This window comes from Pan troglodytes, chromosome 3, assembly GCF_028858775.2.
Source record: "Pan troglodytes isolate AG18354 chromosome 3, NHGRI_mPanTro3-v2.0_pri, whole genome shotgun sequence".
NCBI classification, from domain to species: domain Eukaryota; kingdom Metazoa; phylum Chordata; class Mammalia; order Primates; family Hominidae; genus Pan; species Pan troglodytes.
Genome location: NC_072401.2, coordinates 26,373,414 through 26,395,421, shown reverse-complemented (window position 1 = coordinate 26,395,421; position 22,008 = coordinate 26,373,414). Strand labels below are relative to the sequence as shown.

Genomic DNA, 22,008 nt, shown 5'->3' with positions numbered 1-22,008 from the left:
CCCAAGCAGGGAGATAGAATGGGCCAGGGATGAGCAAAAGTGGGAGTGGAGGGTAGAAGTAGATGTGTCCATGAGCGAGGGAAAAAGATGTTGGGCAGAGAGAGCTGAAAAATGTCTACCAGGGCAGGTCAAGCCTGTGACTATCTAGGATACCCAGCATGACTCTTTCTTGAAGGCTCTGGGTATAATTCGTTTTACTGATTTTTTAAAGATTGATTTATTTTCTTTCCTTCCTTCCTTCCTTCCTTTTTCTTTCTTTCTTTCTTTTTTGACAGAGTTTTGCTCTGTTGCCCAGGCTGGAGTGCAAGGCATGATCTTGGCTCACTGCAACCTCCGCCTCCCAGGTTCAAGCAATTCTCCTGCCTCCGCCTCCCAGGTAGCTGGGATTGCAGGTGCCCGCTACCATGCCCAGCTAACTTTTTTTGGTATTTTTAGTAGAGATGGGGTTTCATCATGTTGGCCGGTCTGGTCTTGAACTCCTGACCTCAAGTGATCTGCCTGCCTTTGCCTCCCAAAGTGCTGGGATTACAGGTGTGAGCCACCATGCCCAGCCCTTTTTTTAGGTTGATTTTCATCAATCAATTTTGAGATTGATTAAACACAGTAAATGTTTAAGAAGTAGATAGGTTAATGAATGAACAAGTATTTGGTAATGTTTTGAGATCCCTAACACCGTACAACACACACATGTACATGTAAACATACTTTTAGGAGTAGTTAGGATATATGCACATCATTATAAATAATACATACTTATTTAAAAATATTTTAAAAGAAAATATGTACAAGTAAGATTTAAACATAATTTTAAATGACTCTCTCATAGATCATCAAACACATTTACCATAGTTCTAGACTTAAATTGTTTCCAAATTGTTGTTAGTATTCTGTGATGAACATCTTTGTACACAAAGCTTTTTTTAAAAAAAAACAAGATTATCAATTTATGAAACAGTCTCAGAAGTGAAAAAATGTGGACATTTTAAGACCACTGACAAGGATATAATTACTTTTTTCATTTCACATTTGATCATGACAATAAAAAATGATCATGACTCTGGAGTTTTTAATCATATGAGTAAATGCGCTTTTTTTGCACGCTTTGGGGTTGTGTTTTCTGTCACTTGCAACCAAAAGAGTCTGGAAAACTCACCTCATTGTTTGGTATCTTATTGTAGTCACGTGTGGTGACAGAGAGACTCTTAGGGAGAGGAGAAGACTTTGGAGTCTCTGTATTCGGCTTCCTCAGGTCTCCTGGGGAGCAGTGACTCCTTGTTTCTTCTCAGTGTGTTCAGGTGATCACAGCTGGAGGAAGATCACTAAGCAGAGCCGAAGCACTTAAGAGTGAGGGTCACCCAGCTGCTACCATCAATTGGCGATCCCAGGAAGGATGACCTGGCTGCCATCTCTTGGCTGAGATCCCGGCTCCAGGGAGGAGAGCTCCCTGGAGAGTGAATGCCACCGCCAGGCACGATCCATGGACCAGCACTGCAGCCTCCTGGGTGCTCCGCTTGTCTTCCCATGCACAGGGGACACAATAAGTTGTAGGCTTTGTTACCAACAGGTAGAATGAATGGCAGAAGGCCTCACTGCACGCAGCAGGTGTGAGTGAAGCCCCGAAGACTGAAACTGCATGTCCATGAAGTCCCACCCAAGGCTAAGCAACAAGGGGTTTTCTTCTGCTGATGCTTCAGAACACAGGAGCCTCTAGGAGGCAGGGAACTCTTTCAGTCGGCTGAGCACACAGGACTTGTGAGCCTCGGACTGGCGTGGACCTGGAAACACCATCTGGGATCCATCCTTGAGGTTAGTGCTTCTCAAACTACCTGGGGCTGAGCACAGTTTTGTTTGTTTCTAGCTACCAATCCATGCTGACCGTTGTAAAATATACTAAAAAGTAATGTTATTAGAAATTTGACAATACAAAAAATACAAAATGCAAGTCTGAGTTTTGCTCTATCAGATTCAAAATCTGAATCAAAATCTGATCAGAAATCAAAATTTCTGAATGCTTATTCTTCATTTCTTTATTTAGCTCTTTGTGGACAGTTAACAAACAGCCTTGAACTGCTCCGGCTACCACTATCATTAGAACTGCTCTGGGGAAAGCATGCTGGCTTTGTTTTAAAGTTTTCAGAACACCGTCGACTTAAAATGCTTCATGTCTCCAAACTTAAGTAAGGATTATCAGCTTGACATTTAAGGGAGTCCACCACGTGGTCCTAAACTACATTCCCTTCCTCCATTCACTCATTCTTTCAGTTGATCAGTTAGTCATTCTATCCCTCCAAATACTGACCAAGTGCCCACTCTACACCAAGCCCGCACCGGGTGGCAGGATACAGTGGTGCACAGGACAGGTAAAGCCCACAGTATAGTGATTTCCCCATCCACACCTGCATCCAAACCAAAGCAGCTCTCAAACTCTGCACCTTTGTCACCCACTGGATGTCTGACTCTCATTTCCCATGGCTCTGTTCGTGTCAGCTACTCCATCTATGATCAGCTGTCATTTATCTGGCCCCTGCCGTGCTCCAGATACTATAATAGGCACCCTACATACAGTATTCCTAATTTTCCCCAAAACTCTACAGGATCTTACTTACTATCCCTCCTGCCACTGAACAACATGGTTCTCCGGAAAGTTCCCTGATTTTACAATTAGATGCAACCTCTTTTTCTTCTAAAGTGTATCTCTGGACTTTTTTTCTTTTTCTTTCTTTTTTTTTTTTTCTTTTTGAGACAGGGTCTTGGTGTGTTGTTCAGGCTGGAGTGTAGTAGCATGATCTCAGCTCACTGCAGCCTATGTCTCCCAGGCTCAAGCGATCCTCCCACCCCGGCCTCCCAAGTAGGTGGGACAACAGGCCCAAGCCACCAACCTTGGCTAATTTTTTTTTTTTTTGTATTTTTCATAGAGATGGGGTTTTGCCATTTGCCTAGGCTGGTCTTGAACTCCTGAGCTCAAGCCGTCTGCCCGCCTCGGTCTCCCTAAGTGCTGAGATTAGAGTCATGAACCACTGAGCCCAGCCTCTGCACTTAAAAACAAAAACAAAAAACCAACTTTTTTAATTGAAGTGTAACATACATTTAGAAAAGTAAACATATTTGTACAGCTCAATGAATATTCAGAAACTCAACACACCCATGTAACCTGCACCTAGGTAAAAAAATAGAACCCAACAGTACCCTGAACCTGCTCGTACCCCTTCCCAGTCCCTACCTCTATCCCTCCCTAAGAAGAGTCACTATCCTGCCAGGTGTGGTGGCTCATGCCTGTAATCCCAGCATTTTGGGAAGCCAAGGCGGGTGGATCAGAAGGTCAGGAGTTTGAGACCAGCCTGGCCAATATGGTGAAACCCCGTCTCTACTAAAATACAAAAAATTAGCCGGGTGTGGTGGTGCGTGCCTGTAGTCCCAGCTCCTCAGGAGGCTGAGGCAGAAGAATCACTTGAACCTGGGAGGCAGAGGTTGCAGTGAGCTGAGATTGCGCCACTGCACTCCAGCCTGGGTGACAGAGCGAGACTCCATCTCAAAAAACTAAACAACAACAAAACAGAAGAGCCACTATCCTGACCTCTACCTGCAGGGTTTAATTTTGCCTGTTTTTATTCTTCATCTAACTAGAACCTAAAAGTATGTATTCTTGCAACTGGCTTAGTTTATTCAGCATTGCTGGTGAGATTATATTGTTCATTCTCACTGTTGTATCCTACTCCATCTTGTGAATACATCAGTTTCTTCATACATTGTATTGCTGATGGGCATTTGGGTAGTTTCCAGTGCTGCCATGAACATTCTAGAACATGTCTGTTGGTAAACTTGTGGATGCACTCTTGCTGCATAGCCAGAAGCAGGACTGCAGGAACATGGGGTTTGCCTATGTCCAATGTTAGTTGATACTCTGACCTCTTTAAAGGCACTTTTAGTATTCTACATCATGTTAAACATATTTGTGAACTTACTTCATTTTCCTTACCAGAGCGTGATTTAGTGAGTACATATTATTTATGCCCTGCCTCATTTTAAAACAAGGGGTCTAACATGCAATATAAGATAGGAAACTGAAGTGAAAAGCAGGAAGGAAAATAAGGGCGGGAGGTGGGGTGTGGGGGATGAAATGAACATAAGGTAATGGCCAAGATACATTTCACAAGGTCTTCAACACTTTTTAAGAAGCTGGTCTACAGGCCGTGTGCAGTGGCTCACACCTGTCATCCCAGCACTTTGGGAGGCCAAAACAGGCAGATGGTTTGAACCCAAGTTTGAGGTCAGCCTGGTCAACATGGTGAAATCCTGTCTCTATAAAAAATTAAAAAAAAAAAATTACCCATGTGTGGTGGTGCAAGCCTGTAGTCCCAGCTCCTTGGGAGAATGAGGTGGGATGATCACTTGGGCCCAGGAAGTCTAGGCTTCAGTAAGCTGTGATTGAGCCACTGTACTCTGACCTTGGTGACAGAATAAGACCCTGTCTCAATAAATACAAATAAAAAGAAATAAAAAATAAAAGCTAATCTACAAGTGTGGTTGAGCTTCCTGACAGCCAGTACAAGGAGGGAACGAAGGTACACAATTAAATGTTCACAAGATAAAAGTACCAACTGTTCAGCAATGTTGCTATTTCTGGTTCTGAGATTTAAAAAATGTAAATTCAAGTATTCCTAAAGGGGATGTTATTTGACATTGAAAACGAAGATCCCGACTTCATTGCAGTAATAGCAGTAACAAATGTTAGTTTCTCCCCTTCCCTTCTAACCACGCTGAATATGGACATGCTCAAGCATAGTTCATTACAACTAACTCCTTAAAGGAATCAACACAATCCAGATACACAATTCTCAAAAGTCGTAACTAAAGAGGGAAAAAAAGTGGGTTCAAAGTATGGTCCAGAGACCACTAGGGGTCTCTGAAACCTTTCCAGGGGGTCTGCATGGTCAAAACTATTTTTAGAAAACGATTAAAGCTTTTTTGCCCTTTTTACACTCTTCCTTTTATGGATGTGTACAGAGGAGTTTTCCAGAGGCCATGTGATGTGTGATAGAGCAACAGATCGAATACAGAAGCAGATGTGAGAATCCAGCTATTTCCTGTTAAGCCAGACATTAAGGAGATTTGCAAGTTATTTTTTGTCTTGGAAAATAAGTTTTTCCACACAAAAATGTCATATTAACCTATATGTTTGTTATTAATATTTTGAAATGACTTAATAAACATTTTTCAAATTTGCTTTAATTTCTAATACAGTAAGTATCTATAGATGTAACCCACATAAACAGAATCACTTTGGACTTCTTGATTTTTAAGAGTGTAAAGGTGTCCTGAGATTAAAAAGTTTAAGAATCTCTGACATAAAGGAAGATTTCCCCCAAAAGTTGCTGCTTGTTCCCAACTCCCAAGAGATAATCTATAAAAACTGTCCTGTGATCAAATGCATTTGGGAAATGTTATGCCTTTCTTGGAAATCAGAAAAATTGGAAGCAAATAAACATAATCAACTTTGTTTCTTAAATGGATTTGACTAAGGACCCCCTCTTTCAAGTGCTCTGTCATCATCTTAGGGGCACACCTGGGAAACTCATGGATAAATCGCAAGGCCCTCTGTCAGTCCTCATAAATAGCATCTCTTACAACTTGGCCTCTGTCACGTGTGGACAGCAGAGAGTCTGAAGTTAACATCTCTGGCAACATGAAGAGTGATCCTTTTATAAATGTCAAGGCAACTGAGCAGGACAGACAGCCCCTTTATCTCTGTAAAGAGGTGGGCTGAGGGCAGGAACAGGCCCGGGACAAAGACTCCACTCAGGAGATAAATCTGGGTCTGTTCCATCCAAGACAGTCAATCGAGTCCCCACAGTTCTTCTCTACAGAACTCAGACACAGTCATTTTAGCCTGGACATCCTCCAAAGCAGATGGTACCACATGCTCGCTTCGGTCATAAAGAAATCTCAATCATGCTCCCAAAGAATGTTTGACTTTAAGTTATATAACTTCCTGGTGCCCTTTCCAAAAAAAAAAAAAGAAGTGGTCAAATGTACCCCTAATGAGTCAACTTCTTTTACTGGATTGTGAACTGTAAGTCAATTAAATGTTAGGGAATGGGAATGCCTACCAAAAATGTTGACTTTGGTTTTAGAACTATCAACCTTAAGTCTTCTTGACAGTAATTACAAAATTGGGCCAGCTGTCTGTTAGGAAAACTCCAGGTTCACAATAATAAAATTGTGTCATCAGGCAGCTCATAGACAGCTTACAGTAATGTGCAAGACACTCCGATATAAAAATGAAAAAAGTGTGCCACTTCAGAAGCGTATCACCTAGTAAGAGGTTAGACAGAGCAAAGGAAGAAGGAAGGAAAGGGAGGGAGGGAAGGAAAGAAAGAGGGAGGGAGGGAGGAAAGGAAAGAAGACAGGTTGAGCATCCCTAATCTGGAATCTGAAATGCTCCAGAATCTGAAACTTTTTGAGCACCAACATGACACAAGTGGAAAATTCCACACCTGACCTCATGTGATGGTTTTAGTCAAAAGTTTGTTTCATGTACAAAATTATTTTAATATTGTATCAAATTGCCTTCAGGCTATGTGTATAAAGTATATGAAACACAAATAAATTTCATGCTTAGACTTGGGTCCCATCCTCAAAATGTCTCATCATTTATATGCAAATATTCCAAAATCCAAAAAAATCTCAAGTCCAAAACACTTCTGTTCCCAAGCTTTTCTGGATAAGGGATACTCAACTAGTCTTCTCACTTTCATCTTTGCAGCACCTAGTGAGGTACCTGGTAGAGAATCACCATTCAATATTTGTCTCAACAAATTTGTTATTTACCTCTAAAACGTTTATCTGAGTACAAACAGATGAATCGCACACAGATACCTAGTCAAATATAATGTAGTCAAATTGTACTTCCCGGCACTATAATTTTAATTGCTTTACAAAAGATGATTTACAAAAAGACACCACTGCAAAGTAGAAATAAATCATTTTAATGTCTATTTTTTCACTTCTATTAATTGATTATTGATTTCTACACAAGTGTATGCATCTAGTTTGACTTGCTTCATATTTATTTTCCAACATGGTGCAATCTTCAGCATGAGGTGCACGAAGTACCTTGTCCTCAAAGAGCTTTATCAACTCGAACATTTTCGAAGAGCTCTATAAGGCAGCTCAGCATGGCAGTTTTTTACTGAAATCTCTTATCTGGAAGATGGCAAAAGAGACCCGGACCTTCCCGAGCCCACTGGTTGCTTGTATTCATATCACAGCTCGCTTGAGTAAGTGGTAACGACAGAATAATAAGCAGATTGCTCCTCCAAACCCAGCTGGGTGAGATAGCTTCATTTTTGGAAAAATCAACTGAATCATGAAAACCTTCCTAATGGTATAATTTGTTCCAGAGTTCTTTTGATACTTAAGAAGGGAAATATTAATCCTTGTGCACAGTCTTTTATTACAAGCACTCTTATTTATGGTATTACAGAGTTTTCTTCTCCAGCCGTCATTCTCTGGTGAGGTGACTGACTGTACCCCATGCAGAATCTAAAGCATGAAGAAATCTCCTTTCTTAATCAGAGCTGATGACAGCCCTCTCATTTCCTGCCAAATGGATCAGACCACACTTTTAACCCTATGGAAAGAAACAGGAACAAAAACAGGATTCATTTTTAAATGTCCTTCCACTTTCCTCCACCCCAAACAAACAAAATGACATCAGAACTGAGCTGTGCAATTTACAGTGTAGTTTGAGATGGTGTGAGCAGGCTGCCGGAACCTTGGCATTAAATGGCCAGGAAGCCATGGCTGCCATAAGGGACTTTTAAATGGCTCAGGAATTGTACCCCATAGCAGGAAGACCGACATCTGGCCTAGTTAAAAAATAAATAAATAAAAAAGAATGTTGCCACAGATTATAAGAGCTTTGGTTAATAAATGAGAAACCTCTCATTCCTGGCTAACTTGGATCCTCTGAAAGGAACTAACCATTCAGCCATAAAGGGAGCTTTTTAGCCCTTGTGCAAAGCAGAACCCCACATCAATTCAAACAGCTGACAAGTAAACACTATTTTCCCATGAGGGGAGTGTTTAAATAGGTGCTTGGTAAATAAGTCTGCCAAACAGCTATTCACGTCTCATATCGAATCACGCACTTGTTAACATTTTTATGCCCACTTATAAAATGGAAAAGAGGAACCTGGCAAACGTGCAAAAAGTATTCTGGAGTGAAATATTAGAATGACGCCTTGGGTGGCATCTATAAATGGCAACTGTTGAGAAATAAATAGCAAAGTCACAATCTTGTCTCTAAGCTAAAAGGCATTTTCCCACTCTCCACGCCAAGGCAAACACACACAAACCGCACAACACAGTAGTACAAATAAGATTTGGTTTTGATTTTTTTTTTTCAGTTTACCTGGTGGCTGCACATCCTCTTGAACAATTCCAGCCCGATTTATAGCTTGTTCCTTCTCTGAGAAACATAAGAGAAAAATCATTCTTTAGAAGGGGGGCGGGGAGAGAGAAATCTTTGTATTTACATGGGCCAATGACATGGGACAATTAGAAAACAGTATTTATGAGTGCTGTTAAATTCAGATACGCTATTATGCAAAGCTTTTAGGTTGTGGAAGTTAGATCCTATAATGCAAAAGAGATTGGGTATTTTCAAAAGAATAAAGAAATCCATACTTCAAAAGAAAAGCTCCCCAACTAACATCTCTTCTCTGTGATCTCAGCATTTTGGAAAGACAAGAAAACAACAACAAAAAAAGAACAATTTTGAAAGAACTGGTGGGCGTGATATCACGAGGGGAAAGCTGCTGAATTGAAGGAACAAGTACAATTAAGAAAACGATGTAGTTTATATGTCTAAAATGCACTCCACCGAAGGACTAGACTCAGAGCTAAATATGCTATGTTTTTGATAGGAAATAGAGCAGAAAATTAATCTTTGGGTGGGTGGCTTTGGTTTGGATAATTGAAGCTTCCCTAATTGATTGCAGGTGCTGCACCAATTAGTAAGCGCATTGTAGCGACAGCAACTAAGCCAGTCTCTTTGGAGATGTCCAACAGGCAAGGGCCAAGAGAAATTGGGCATTTCATATCTGTGGGCTTGAAGCACTCTGACACATCTTTCTAAGTGGTTTAGAATAAACCCAAGGTCTGTGAAAACAAAGAGTTATTATTTTAAGTATCTTGACAAACAAATGACAGCTTTTCAGGAGAAAGCCTTAGAGCCGAAGGACGTTTACCCCTAAATTATAGTAATGAAATGTCGTAATCGGACCTTTGTTTTAATCAGGCTGACAGTGTTTCTTTAAATCCACATTTAGCTCTTATTTAGTATCAGGCCATTTTCTTTACTTTGGCCTCTGGATTCTCATAAAGTTACACAAACATAACGGTACAAGAAACAGGGTTTGGCCAAATCTAATATTCATTGAACTTGCTTCTCTAGTCATGTGACAGAAAGTCAATCCTAAATGACCGAACTGATAGTTTTATCAATACTAAGTTTTGCTGTGGCAAATAAAACACTGGGCAATGGGGATTATGGGAATCCTGATATCCAAGTCTAAGAGGGATGGAGAGAACACATAGGATACTCAGGCCTATTCCAGGCAACAAGCGGCCTGATGGTTTCACTGCTCCTCTCTGAAAAGTAGCGGGTGAATGGCAACCAAGATTCTCTCAAGATATATCAAAAGATTTCTTCCATTTAGAGTGGATATTATGGAGCCTCTAAAGTGTTAGACTTTCTGAAATAACACAAAAGGTGTCCTCATTTCTTAAGACATTAAATCATTATAGAACTGAGCCCCACCATCCTATAGACATGTAAGTCTCAAAGTATGGATGTCTCGAACATGCTCTTGGAAGATGCCAACATGTAAAAGCCCACAGTCATCAGTCTTGCCAGGAACAAAAATACAATTAATTTTCTGTATCTAACTAAAAGGTCTATTTTCTGATACTATGGAAGAGGGAAGATTTGAGTTTTAAAAAATCACTATCAGAAAGCATTCTAGACTTAGAGATTTCATAAAATCAGACATCCTGGTGTACCAAACACATTGTCCAGAGGCAGGTACTGCAAGGCAAAAGAAGCTGGCAGACTGCCAAGCATCAAAGGAAGCTGACTTTTGGTGGCAAGGACCGAATGCCTAATTGGGTTCTAACCTCTTATGATGCAACGGAGAACCAAATGAAAAGAAAGAAATCCCTGTCTTCACACTTTCTTGCTAATTGCTAATGAGGCTGAAGCAAGGCTGAAGATTTATTTTAAATAGACCATAATCTCTTTATAATCCTTGTCCTAATGCAAACACCTCTGTAGTTTGGCTTGGTCAGGAAATTTAAACCACTTTGCTGAGCCAGTTCCTACCAAATGATAACCAGGTATTAGCATCCTATCTACATCCCCTGGTTCTTTAATCCATTAATGTTTTATAAATACTCTAAGGCCAAAGCAGTCTTATGTAAATTCATGATGTAACACAAAGACACTTTATTTGTGAATGCAGAATACGCTAAAAGGAAAACAGAAACGAGTCCCTCACGATTTAGCAGTGCATCTTGATTGAGGTTGACAGAAAGCTTCTATTTCCCTATCTTTGGAAAAGAGCAAATGTATATAAACCTCAGAAAAAGGGAAATGGCAGAAGTCAGGGGTTTAACTATGTAAACAAATCAGGATAAACTTATTACCAATTTCACTAGTGAGCACATTTCTATCAGGAGTGAAATAATTTAAACCCAAATATGGCACACTGGGTTAAAAAACTCCCCACTCCAGTGTCTCAGCAAGCCCGACTCTGCCCCCTGGTGCTAAGGCAGTGGTGTGATTTGTAGTTTTAATTGAGGACGTTATCTCTGGTCCAGGGGCCAAAGTGTATTATTAAAACTAGTAATACGTGCAGACCGGCTGATTTTTTGTATGATAGTAAAAGAATCTACCTAATAATGTTGAAGTCTTTAAAAACAAAAACATATCCTTATATTAAATGTCCACACCGGAAAATACATCGACTGTGTGACTTGTTACTTGAACATTCACAACAATGCAAACACTGCAGGATACTCAAGCCCCAGCTCCCTCAGCAGTCTCAGGATTATTCGTTGAGGGTGCTCTAGTGGAGGACCAGCAGACAGAAACCCAAAATAAAAAAGCAAATGAAAGCTGGTGCAAGGTATGACCTTGGGAACCTACCTCCCTATTTCTTCCTGCCAATAAATACTTAAAAGCAACTCTGCCGGGCGCAGTGGCTCACACCTGTAATCCTAGCACTTTGGGAGGCCGAGGCGGGTGGATCACCTGAGGTCAAGAGTTCAAGACCAGCCTGGCCAACGTGACGAAACCCCATCTCTACTAAAAATACAAAAATTAGCCAGGCATGGTGGCGGGCGCCTATAATCCCAGCTACTTGGGAGGCTAAGGCAGGAGAATTGCTTGAACCTGGGGGGCAGAGGTTGTAGTCAGCCAAGATCATGCCACTGCACTCGAGCCTGGGCGAAAGAGCAAAACTCTGTCTCAAAAAAGAAAAATAAAAAAATAAAATAAAATAAAAGCAACTCACAACTTGAATTGTGACAAATGGCAAAATTTGAACGTGGGCTGTATATTCCATACAAGTTGAATATCCCTTATCTGAAATTGGTTGAGAACAGAATTGGTTTGGATTTAGGATTTTTTTCAGATTTTGGAATATTTACATATATATATAACAAGATATCTTGGGGATGGGATCCAAGTCTAAACATTAAATTCATTTGTTTCATATACATCTTATATACATAGACTGAAGATAATTTTATACAATGTTTTTAATAATTTTGTGCATGAAACTAAATTTATATTAAGTACTTATGTGTGGTATTTTCCACTTGTGTCATTTTGGAACTCAAAAAATTCCAGATTTTGGAGCATTTTCCATTTTCAGATTAGAAATGCTCCAACTGTAATAGCACTGTATCAACGTTAAATTTCTTAGATTGGAAAACCGCATTGTGATTACATAAGAGAATGCCCTTGTTCTTCGGAAATACAGGCTGAAGTGTTTAGGAATGAAAGCTCACAATGTCTTTGACCTACTCTCAAATGGTTCAACAAAATAACAGTAATAATTATAATATATAGTACATATAACTATATCTGTATATATGTATGTATCTGTATGTTATATATAGGGGGAGAAAGCAAATGTGGCAAAATGTTAACAACTGGTAAATCAAGGTGAAGGACAATATAGGAATTTACTGCACTGTTCTTGGATCTTTTGTCAGTTTGAGTTTCTTTTGTTTATTTATTTATTTTTTGAGAAAGAGTCTTGCTCTGTCACCCAGGCTGGAGTACAGTGGCGTGATCTCGGCTCACTGCAACCTCTGCCTCCCAGGTTCAAGTGATTCTGCTGCCTCAGCCTCCCCAAGTTTGAGTTTCTTTTTTCACTAACAAAAACCACATAACTGTACAACATGCATACGAAAAGTCTAACACCATTTTGACTCTTCCATGGTGATTATTTCAAAGAAGCTATCTTTTAAAAAGTAGCAAATATAAAATTTTTTTCAAAAGCTTTTCGGTTGCTTTTGTTGCTGCTGTTACCTAGATACATACACCATCTGCCTCTGGGGTATTCCAGAACTGGAGGTTCACTGGTGGTGAGTGTGAACCAGGGGCCAAGGGGAAGCCATATGACCGCAGCAGCAAGTGCGACCCAGTTGGCTGAAGGGGACCAAATGGACGTGGTGACAAGAAAGAACCAGGGACGGAGGGGAAGCCATATGACCACAGGAGCAAGTGTGACCCAGTTGGCTGAAGGGGACCAAGTAGCCACTTGAAGCACTGCACTCCTCCCAACAGTGTCAACAGGTCTGTTTCCTCACCAGAGCCTGGCTGAATCCAGGGAACTGTGTAATGCCAGTTAGAAAACAAGACCCAGTCTGCCTGTGCATTTCATTCGATTATATGGTGAAAGGACTGAAAAGCATATTCTAAGCACCTGGCATGTCACAAGGAAAATGCCCTTACAAGGTAAGAATTCTTTCTGCATCAGGTGATTTCCAGTACCGTGTGCTGCCTAGGCATAGCCTCCTTTCGGGCAGGGGCAGCAAGGTGCAGCGGAAATCAACAGGACTGAGAAGCAGCAGAACTGAGGTCTCACAGCTCTCCCCTGTGGCCTTTCACTTGGCTGGCTGTTGAACATTCTTCACTGTCTGAAGGCATCATGAGGCAGGGCATTAAGTACAGGCAAGGTCAAGGAGTTAGGGCCTAGTGTCCACCCAGCAACTAATGTGCTGAGTAACCTTGGACAAGTCACTAAATGAGGGGATGGAAATGAGCTCAAGCCCCTTCTGGTCAAACCCTATGATTTTATGCTTCTGAACATCCAATTACAATTTCAAATGAAAAGGATCACAGAAAATGATCTTATTCTGTCTAATTTCACAGGCTGGCCTCAAATGCATGTTATTTGTAAAAGGCCATATTCAGGGTCACTGTCTAGTTCTAGGAAACAAAGACAGATTAGCCATCTGTACTCTTCCCTAACTGTGGCCTCTTCAGACCAAACATGCTATGCCAACAGGGTGAAAGCTAAAAAGCATCTGGGACTCCCTCCAGAAGTACAGCAGAACTGTACCCAGACTTCTGGTTTTGGGTCACTGACCCACTGATGCCATCATCTGTCCAGCGCTCATTTCAGTACTTGAGGTATCATGTACAGAACTGCCTTGTACTCCACATAACACTTAGGAAAGCCTTGCTAAGTTAACGAAAGAACTGAAGATCATGCTGAACGCCAAAATGAAATCCAATAAGGCAGTCTGGTGATAGTGGCTGCCTGCTCTGCAACCATGGAAGATCTCCTTGGCTTTGTTTTACCTAAGCAGGCTTCCCCTTCTTTTCTGCTGCCTGTATGCTTGTTCCAGCAGAGACCCTGGAACGTACCTGTCCCCATACCCATGCTGGCACAGGTGAAGGGCCCGGACTGATCTGACACTTGGCTCTACATGGACTGCCTTGCCAGTTGCCGGCCCTAAGTCTTGCTTTTACCAGTAACCCAGTTCTCAGGGACTAGGCTTCTGCCCTATCCATCCAAGAATGATGGGCTTCTGCCCCATAGTCTCAGGATCCTGGGGAATGAAATGTATGAAGGACGGTCAGGAGAGAAGGACTAACAAGAAAGGCTAACAGGAGTGGCTGAAAGGCAGGAGCAAAAGAGCAAACCCAGGAGGACCTTCCACGGTGGAGAGGCCCAGGGAAGACAGTGCTCCAAGGAAGGAGAGGATGGCCTAGAGTTGGTGCCTCTTACTCATAAATGACCTGACTTCCTGTGTCACAAAGAGAATAGACGCCATCACCTGGAAGTGCCCACAACTTGCCAACATCAAACCTAGATATGGCAGCATCCACACGATCCTTCCTCCTGAGCTGGTGGAAGAGGTGCCTTGCCTTTGGTCCAAGGCTCTTTCCTCTACCTGAGCTCAGGATCTCATGTTACCTCCCACTCTACGGACTGTCTTCTCTCTCCAGCTGCTTTCTCTGTCTAAGACTTTCTTGGCCCTCCATCTCTTCCAGCCAAAACTAAAAGAAAACTCTTCCCAGACCCTGTGACCTGCTGGAAACTTTGCCATTCTCCTCTCCATACAGCTAAACATCTATAAATAGTCAACTTAATACACTATTAAAAGTCAACTTAATACACTTCAATCCACTGCAACCTGCCTTCTGCCTACTTCCAAACCACTGAAAGCATGTTTAACAATATAACCAATCACTTCTAACTTATTTCTGTTAAATATAATACATATTTTCACTTATCTCTTTTACTGTCTCTAAGCAGCCTAACCCTGCTGACCACACTCCCTTTTCATGAAGAGCTGTCTTTATGGGGCTTGTGACTGCAGCCTCTCCTGGTTTAAAACCTGTCTAGCCACTCCTCCTCAGTCTCCTTAGAGGGCCTTTCTCTTCCTCTGACCCCCTATGCTTCAGCCCTTCTGACACTGGTGTTCCCCAGCACACTGCCCCGGGCCAGCTTGCCCCTTACAATCTCTGAATGCTGCCTGGGAACCCTTACCTACTGCAGTGACCTGATTCCCAGCCACGTGCTGATGATGCCCCATCTCCAGCTGCAGCTCACATCCGGCGTCTCAGCCCCAGATCGGTATATTCCATTGTCTATGGGAAATCTCAAAGAGCACATCAGCTACCTCAGCCTCAAAAGCTACCCAAATGCCCAAAAGCAAACTAACTTGTCTTTTCACCCCTAAAACCAATTCCTTCTTGTGTTTTCTAGCTAATGACCAGCATCTCCATCTCCTCAGCTGCTGGAGCCAGAACACTGGGTGCCATTCTCCTTCTTTGCCCCGTGGCTAATCAGCCACAGACCCCTATAGAGTTTACTTCTTTTCTTTTTTTTAAATGAGACAGGGTCGCGCCATGTTGCTCAGGCTGGTTTGAACTCCTGGACTCCAGCGATCCTCCTGCCTAAGCTTCCCAAAGTGCTGGGATTACAGGTTTGAGCCACCATGCCCACCAGTTTGCTTCTTAAATATGGCTCCCAAATGCAGTCACTTATCTCCACTCCCATAGACACCACTCTGGTTTAGGGTACAGTCACCTCTCCCTGAGGTCACAGGAAACACAGCCTTCCCGTACCTGGCCTTCCTGTCCCCAGATTTGACTTTTCCACCTTCTAGTTAACATACAATCAATCAGAGTGATGCTTGTAAAGAGTGAATATGATCACTGCTCTTACTAACATACAGTCCTGTATCACTCATCTGTGGGAGTACATTCTGAGAAATGCGTCCTTAGGTTATTTCATTGTTGTGCAACCATCATACAGTGTACTTGCACAAACCTAGACAGTGTAGCCTACTACACACCCAGGCTATGTGATATAGCCTATTGTTCCTAGGCTACAAACCTGTACAGCCTGGTACTGTACTGAATACTGCAGGCAACTGTAACACATGGTAAAGATTTGTGTGTCTAAACATAGCTAAACTTGAAAAGGTACAGTAAAAACACTGTATAAAAGATTTTCCAAATGGTGTACCCAAATAGGATATTTACCTTGAATGAAGCCTGCAGGAGTGGAAGTTGCTCTGGGTGAGTGAGTGGTGAGTGAATGTGAAGGCCTAAGACATTACTGTACACTACTACAGACTCTATAAACACTGCACACTTAGGCTACACTACATTTATTGTTTAAAATTTCTTTCTTCAGTAATAAATGAACCTCAGCTAGCTTTTTTACTTTATAAACTTTTAAATTTTTAAAACTTTTTGACTCTTATAGTAACATTTAGCTTAAAACACAAACATCTACAGCTGTACAAAAATATTTTCTCTTTATGTATCTTCATTCTATAGACATCTTTCTATTTTAAAATTATTATTATTTTTTCCTTTTTAAACTTTTGTGTGAGAAACTAAGATACAACATATATATTAGCCTAGGCCCACACAGGGTCAGGATCATCAGGACATCACTAGGCGACAGAAATTTTTCAGCACCATGATAATCTTATGGGACCACTGTCATACATGGTCTATCGCGGGCCAAAATATGATACAGCACATGACTATACTTCAATAACCCTCCACTGGCTGGACTTCCAAGACACCAAAGGGTTACTGGAGCACTGTAATTAAGCAAGTGAGATGATTAAATTTGGATGGCGTGACAAACTTTTCAAAAACCACGGCAGAAGACCTGCAGTTCTATACATTTTCCAATAGACAAAAACAGAGGTTCCCAGTTACAAATTCTTACCAAAGAAGTAGTAACAGATGTATGTCAGAAGGGAGAAAACTGAAGCTAGAAAGGAGTGAAATGTAAGAAGCATCGGTGAGTAAAGAACGCGGGTGAAGATAAACAGTCAGTGACCATATACAATAGTGATGGTGTTAACTGATTTGCTGAGTCACAGGCACCAGGCAGGACAAATATATTATGTCAGGTGCATGGGACAAAGGTTAAGGCATTATAAGGACCTTGTATTGTTCAAGGGTAAAGACACTGACTAAATCTAAACTTTAATTATAAAAGAACAAAAATAGAATTTAAAACTTTCAAACTAGTAGCGGGAAGAGAAGAATAAAGAAGGCTTGAGGCAGAAAAGAAAAAAAAAGGAAGCATAGAAATAGAACAGAAGGCCGGGTGCAGTGGCTCATGCCTGTAATCCTAACACTTTGAGAGGCTGAGACAGCCGGATTGCCTGAGCTCAGGAGTTTGAGACCAGCCTGGGCAACATGGTGAAAGCCCATCTCTACTAAAATACAGGAAAAAAAAAAAAAAAAAATTAGCCGGGCGTGGTGGCATGTGCCTGTAATCCCAGCTACTTGGGAGGCTGAGGCAGGAGAACTGCTTGAATCCAGGAGGCAGAGGTTGCAGTGAGCCGAGATCTTGCGACTGCACTAACAATCTGGTGACAGAGCAAGACTGTCTCAAGAAAAAAAAAAGAAGACACAAAATGAGGTGAGAAAAATAAATGCAAATATATCAGTAAATAGAATAAATGAAAATTAATCCAATCCAATAGTTAAAAGAGCTTATCAGGTTGGATTAAAATATCTAGTTTATGTTGGTTTTAAGATATTCACATAAGGACAAAGTCTGCATGTATAAGGAGAGAAACAGATAAGCTAGGAAAATATTAAAAGAAATCTGGGCTGGGAGCAGTGGCTCATGCCTGTAATCCCAGAACTTTGGGAGGCTGAGGCAGGTAGATCACCTGAGGTCAAAGAGTTCGAGACCAGCCTGGCCAACATGGTGAAACCCCGTCTCTAGTAAAAAATACAAAAAAATAGCCAGGCGTGGTGGTGGGCACCTGTAATCCCAGCTACTTGGGAGGCTGAGGCAGGAGAATTGCTAGAACCTGGGAAGCGGAGGTTGCAGTGAGCTAAGATCACGTCATTGCACTCCAGCCTCCAGCCTAGGCATCAACAGCGAAACTCCATCTCAAAAAAAAAAGGAATCTGGTAGCACAATAAAATCAGAAAAAATAGAGATGGGGAAGAACAGTGGAGATAAAGATAATTCTTATATAATGATAATTAGAAAAAATTATCCAGAATTTTCTAGATTGTATGCACCTAATAACATGGCCACAGGACATCCAAATACAAACAGAATTAAGAAGCTTGATCTGTAATTAACATACACAGATACAGAACTCTGTACCCAACAAGAGAACAGCCACCATTCCAAGCACACAGGGAATATTTACAAAAACTGACCTGTACCAGGCCCCAAAGCAAGTCTTGACCAGTGTCAGAGAATCAAAATCATATAGTCCACATTCTCTGACCATAAATGCAAATAAGATAGAAACCAGCAACCAAAAGTCACCAGAAAAGACCACTGTGGCTGCTAGGTAGAGAATGGGTTAGTAGGTGGGACACAATGGAAGCAGCTCAGTCCCAGGAATGGGTGGAGCGAGGTGGACAGGACAAGGGTAGGAAGAGCATGATGGAAGGAAGTGACTGACCATGCTGTTTGGTTAGGTGCAGTCCACACCCAGCACAGTGCCAGGCACCCAGCGATTGCTAGAATCCAGGTTTCTTCTAAAAAAGAGAGTGAGATGCTAAATAAATGCTAGTTGAATGTGTTGGAATGAGCTGAAGATCCGACCACACAGTGGGTTTCCATGACCTGATCATGAACACCTCATCCCAGTTTACTGCCAGGTCAGCCAGCTCCAGGCCTATCCACCTACTAAAATCTCCATGTCTCACATTCCTGCCCTTGTGGCTCATTATTTTGTAAACATTTTAATAAAATGTCTAATATAAGACGATAGTAGGTGTTTCCACACCTGTTACCCCATTTAATTCACCCCAAACCCTGTAAATTCAATCCAGTGAACTACACTGCTACAGATGAGGAAACAGGCAGGGCTCAGAGAAGTGAAGTAACTTAGATGAGGGTCATTCATCTAGTAGGCTATGCAGACACTCATCTCCCCCACTGCCTTTTCTTGCCCCCTTAGACAAGCAGTATGCTGTCTTGGTTTAGGGATTAAGGATATTAATTCAAGTCCCAGATCTGTGACTCATCAGCTGTGGGTCCTTGTGTAAGTAATTTAACTGTTTCACACCTCAGTTTGTCCACATATAAAATGGGGATGATGATCATATAGCAGCTGCCACAAAGGGCTGTTATCAACACTAAATGGGTTAATATATAGGAAGTGCTTAGAAGAGTGCCAAACATATAGTAAACTTCCCACAAATATTACCTGTTCAGCAATATTTACCTGTTTAAAAGAATCAGTTGCCGGCACTGAAGGCGAAAGCTGTGTAAACGCTCTGCCCATAACAAATGTTACAGCAGTCAGTTTGTAACACTAGCACTTTGGGAGGCTGAGGCAGGAGGATCGCTTGAGGTGAGGTGTTTAAGACCAGCCTGGCCAACATGGCAGAATGCTGTCTCTACTAAAAATACAAAAATTAGCCAGGACTGGTGGTGCATGCCTGGATTCCCAGCTACTTGGGAGGCTGAGGCACAAGAATCGCTTGAACCTGGGAGGCAGAGGTTGCGGTGAGCCGAGATCATGCCACTGCACTCCAGCCTGGGCGACAGAGGGAGACTGTCTCAGAAAAAAGAATCAGTTACGATCCCCAGAAAAGAGTTGGCCAAATTAATCAAAATGGAACCAGAGGCCAGGCGTGGTGGCTCACACCTATAATCCCAGCACTTTGGGAGGCCAAGGCGGGTGGATCACCTAAGGTCAGGAGTTCGAGACCAGCCTAGCCAACATGGTGAAACCCTGTCTCTACTAAAATATACAAAAATTAGCTGGGCATGGTGGCAGGTACCTGTAATTCCAGCTACTCAGGAGGCTGAAGCAGGAGAATTGCTTGAACCTGGGAGATGGAGACTGCAGTGCGCCGAGATCAGGCCACTGCACTCCAGCCTGGGTGACAGCGGAAAAAAAGAAAAAAAAACAAAAAGGAACCAGAAAAGTGGGAAGGCACAGACTGCCTGCCTTCTAGTTAAAAATGCAGATATTATAGTTACATTCACTAAATGTTCACCCACAGATGAACATCACCTGATTTGTCTGTCTCAAGACATTCAGACAACCACAGATTCTGGAGTATCCCTAAAAGACTGTTGCTGGGATACACAGTACAAGCCCCCATCTTGACCATTTCATCTCAAGCAGGGTTTCTCAACCAAGGCACCACTCGAATTTTAAGCTGGGTAATTCTTTGTCATGGGGGTCTGTCTTGTATGCACTGCAAAAAGTTTAGCAGTATCCCTGGCATCTATCCACAAGAAACCAGTAGCAACACTCGACCCCCCCCATCCCAAGTTGTGACAAGCAAAAATGTCTCCAGATTGAGCCAAATATCCTGCGGGGCAAAATCACCCCTAGATGAGAACCACAGCTCTAGTTTTCAGAACTGACTTTTCCAATGGGATGCAAAGCAGACCCTTTGTCCCAAGTTCTAGTGGCCTCAATATAATCGCTGGGGCAGGCGTCCGCTGAAGAAGGATGGTGGAAACAGATCCCGCAGGGCTTCACACAGCCCACCTTACTCCCACGCATGGTGCATGCAGATAAGCTGGAAGGCAGAACATAGTGGCCATTTCAGTCTTGGCTAATGAAAAGAAGCTACAAGGAAATCTGAGTGTGCACTTAAAACACTCTGCCTCCAGAAATCGACTGCTGCAACATTTGTAATGGGCAGAACATTTACACGGAGCTTTCGCCTTCAATTCGCCAAGCTTTCAGTGTCCGTTAATATTCCCAAGGGACAGGGTTGGCCCTCTTCCATCTTCAAGATGATTCGGGTTTCCTGGTGAACAAAATGAGCCTCTAATGCCTAATATTTTCTGTCTGACAGATGGTTTCAGATGTATCAAAGTGCTAATCCTTGCTGAGGTATAGGTCTCAAGGAAGAAGAGTTTGGCTTTTAGAATGATAGGACTGGAATGATTAAGAAGGAAAATTACTCCCAGGATTTCACCATTACCATGTGAGCAATCGGCTTAAAACGAAGGAAACCAGCAGAATCGGAAAAACAATTTGAGGAAAAAGAAGAGAAAACACTAAAAACCCCAGGTTAACCGTTTGGGTTTGAAACAGTCACACTCAAAAAACATCTTTGGGAGTGGAAATGAAGTGCAGTAAAAGCACCTTTCCACTCAGGAGGATAAGGGTTCCATCTGGCTCCCCCAGTCACCATTCCCAGCCTGGGTGCTTGGAGAAGGCTCTGGACAGAGGCCTGGGGTTGGATATATTTGCCTTGTCACTTACTTGCTGTGTGACCTTGGGAACGTTATAAATCCTCTGAGCCTCTCAGTTCCCTCATTTGTAAAATGGGCATGTTTTACATATATACTTCAAGGTGAGCTTGTGCAAATGAAACGATCCAACATATGCCTAACCTGACGTATAATAGGCATTCAGTGAATTTTAACTGTAAATATGAACTGGTACTTAGCGTCAACTTATGTGAGGACTGCTTTCATATACATGATCACCTGAGTCTCACAGGAGGCTCGGCATTTTAGCATAGATGACGTAGCCATAAACATTCACAGATGAGGATACTGAGAGTCCTAGAGGTTGAGCAACTTGTCCACGGTCACAAAGCTGCACATGGCAGGATTCGAACCCGGCTCTCCCTAACCCTCGAGCCAAGTTCTTTCCACGGCACCACGTGGAGCTCACAGAGGGGAGGTGTGTGTGTTGGGGAGTCAGGTCACCGCAAGGGGTTAGAGATCACTCACTGTACTCCTCCAATCTCATTAGGGGCCGGAAATAGATGGGATAGAAGGCGGCGCCGATCAGGGAGATGAAGCCGCCGAAAATGAGCGCGGTGCGCAGGTTCCGGGACATGGCGTCAGGCCCCGGGCTGCCCTGACCCGCCGACCGCCCGGCACTCTCGGAAACCAGGTTACCGACGGCCGGGCCGTGACCCCGCTCGGAAGAGGTGGAGAGGCTTTCGCTTCCGGGCCTTGAGGGAGGGACGAGGAGGAGGGGCGGAGC

The 22,008-nt window shown here is 42.5% G+C and overlaps 1 protein-coding gene across 2 annotated transcripts; it reads right to left on the bottom strand.

Annotated features, from left to right (window-relative positions):
• Window positions 1–6,970: 6,970 nt before the first annotated feature.
• Window positions 6,971–21,990, bottom strand: SMIM20 (small integral membrane protein 20). 2 transcript variants are annotated; one of them, XR_010156499.1, is made up of 4 exons: window positions 21,750–21,973; window positions 18,496–18,571; window positions 8,414–8,470; window positions 6,971–7,630 (listed from the first exon to the last, which is right to left on the bottom strand). XR_010156499.1 is itself a non-coding variant. In XM_024356026.3 (3 exons), exons 1-3 carry the CDS (start codon window positions 21,856–21,858, stop codon window positions 7,593–7,595), a joined length of 204 nt encoding a protein of 67 aa, XP_024211794.2. In that variant the 5' UTR covers window positions 21,859–21,990; the 3' UTR covers window positions 6,971–7,592. The 2 variants fall into 2 exon arrangements, 1 of the variants encoding a protein (XP_024211794.2); XM_024356026.3 differs by lacking the exon at window positions 18,496–18,571 and having other exon boundaries at window positions 21,750–21,990.
• Window positions 21,991–22,008: the final 18 nt, after the last annotated feature.

Excerpts from the sequence above, each read along its gene's own strand:
- SMIM20 (XM_024356026.3), bottom strand. The coding sequence starts at position 21,858 with ATGTCCCGGAACCTGCGCACCGCGCTCATTTTCGGCGGCTTCATCTCC. Across the intron at positions 8,471-21,749 it reads AATGAGATTGGAGGAGTACA|AGAAGGAACAAGCTATAAAT; the intron begins GTGAGTGATCTC and ends TATGTTTCTCAG. Across the intron at positions 7,631-8,413 it reads AGAGGATGTGCAGCCACCAG|GGTTAAAAGTGTGGTCTGAT; the intron begins GTAAACTGAAAA and ends TTCTTTCCATAG.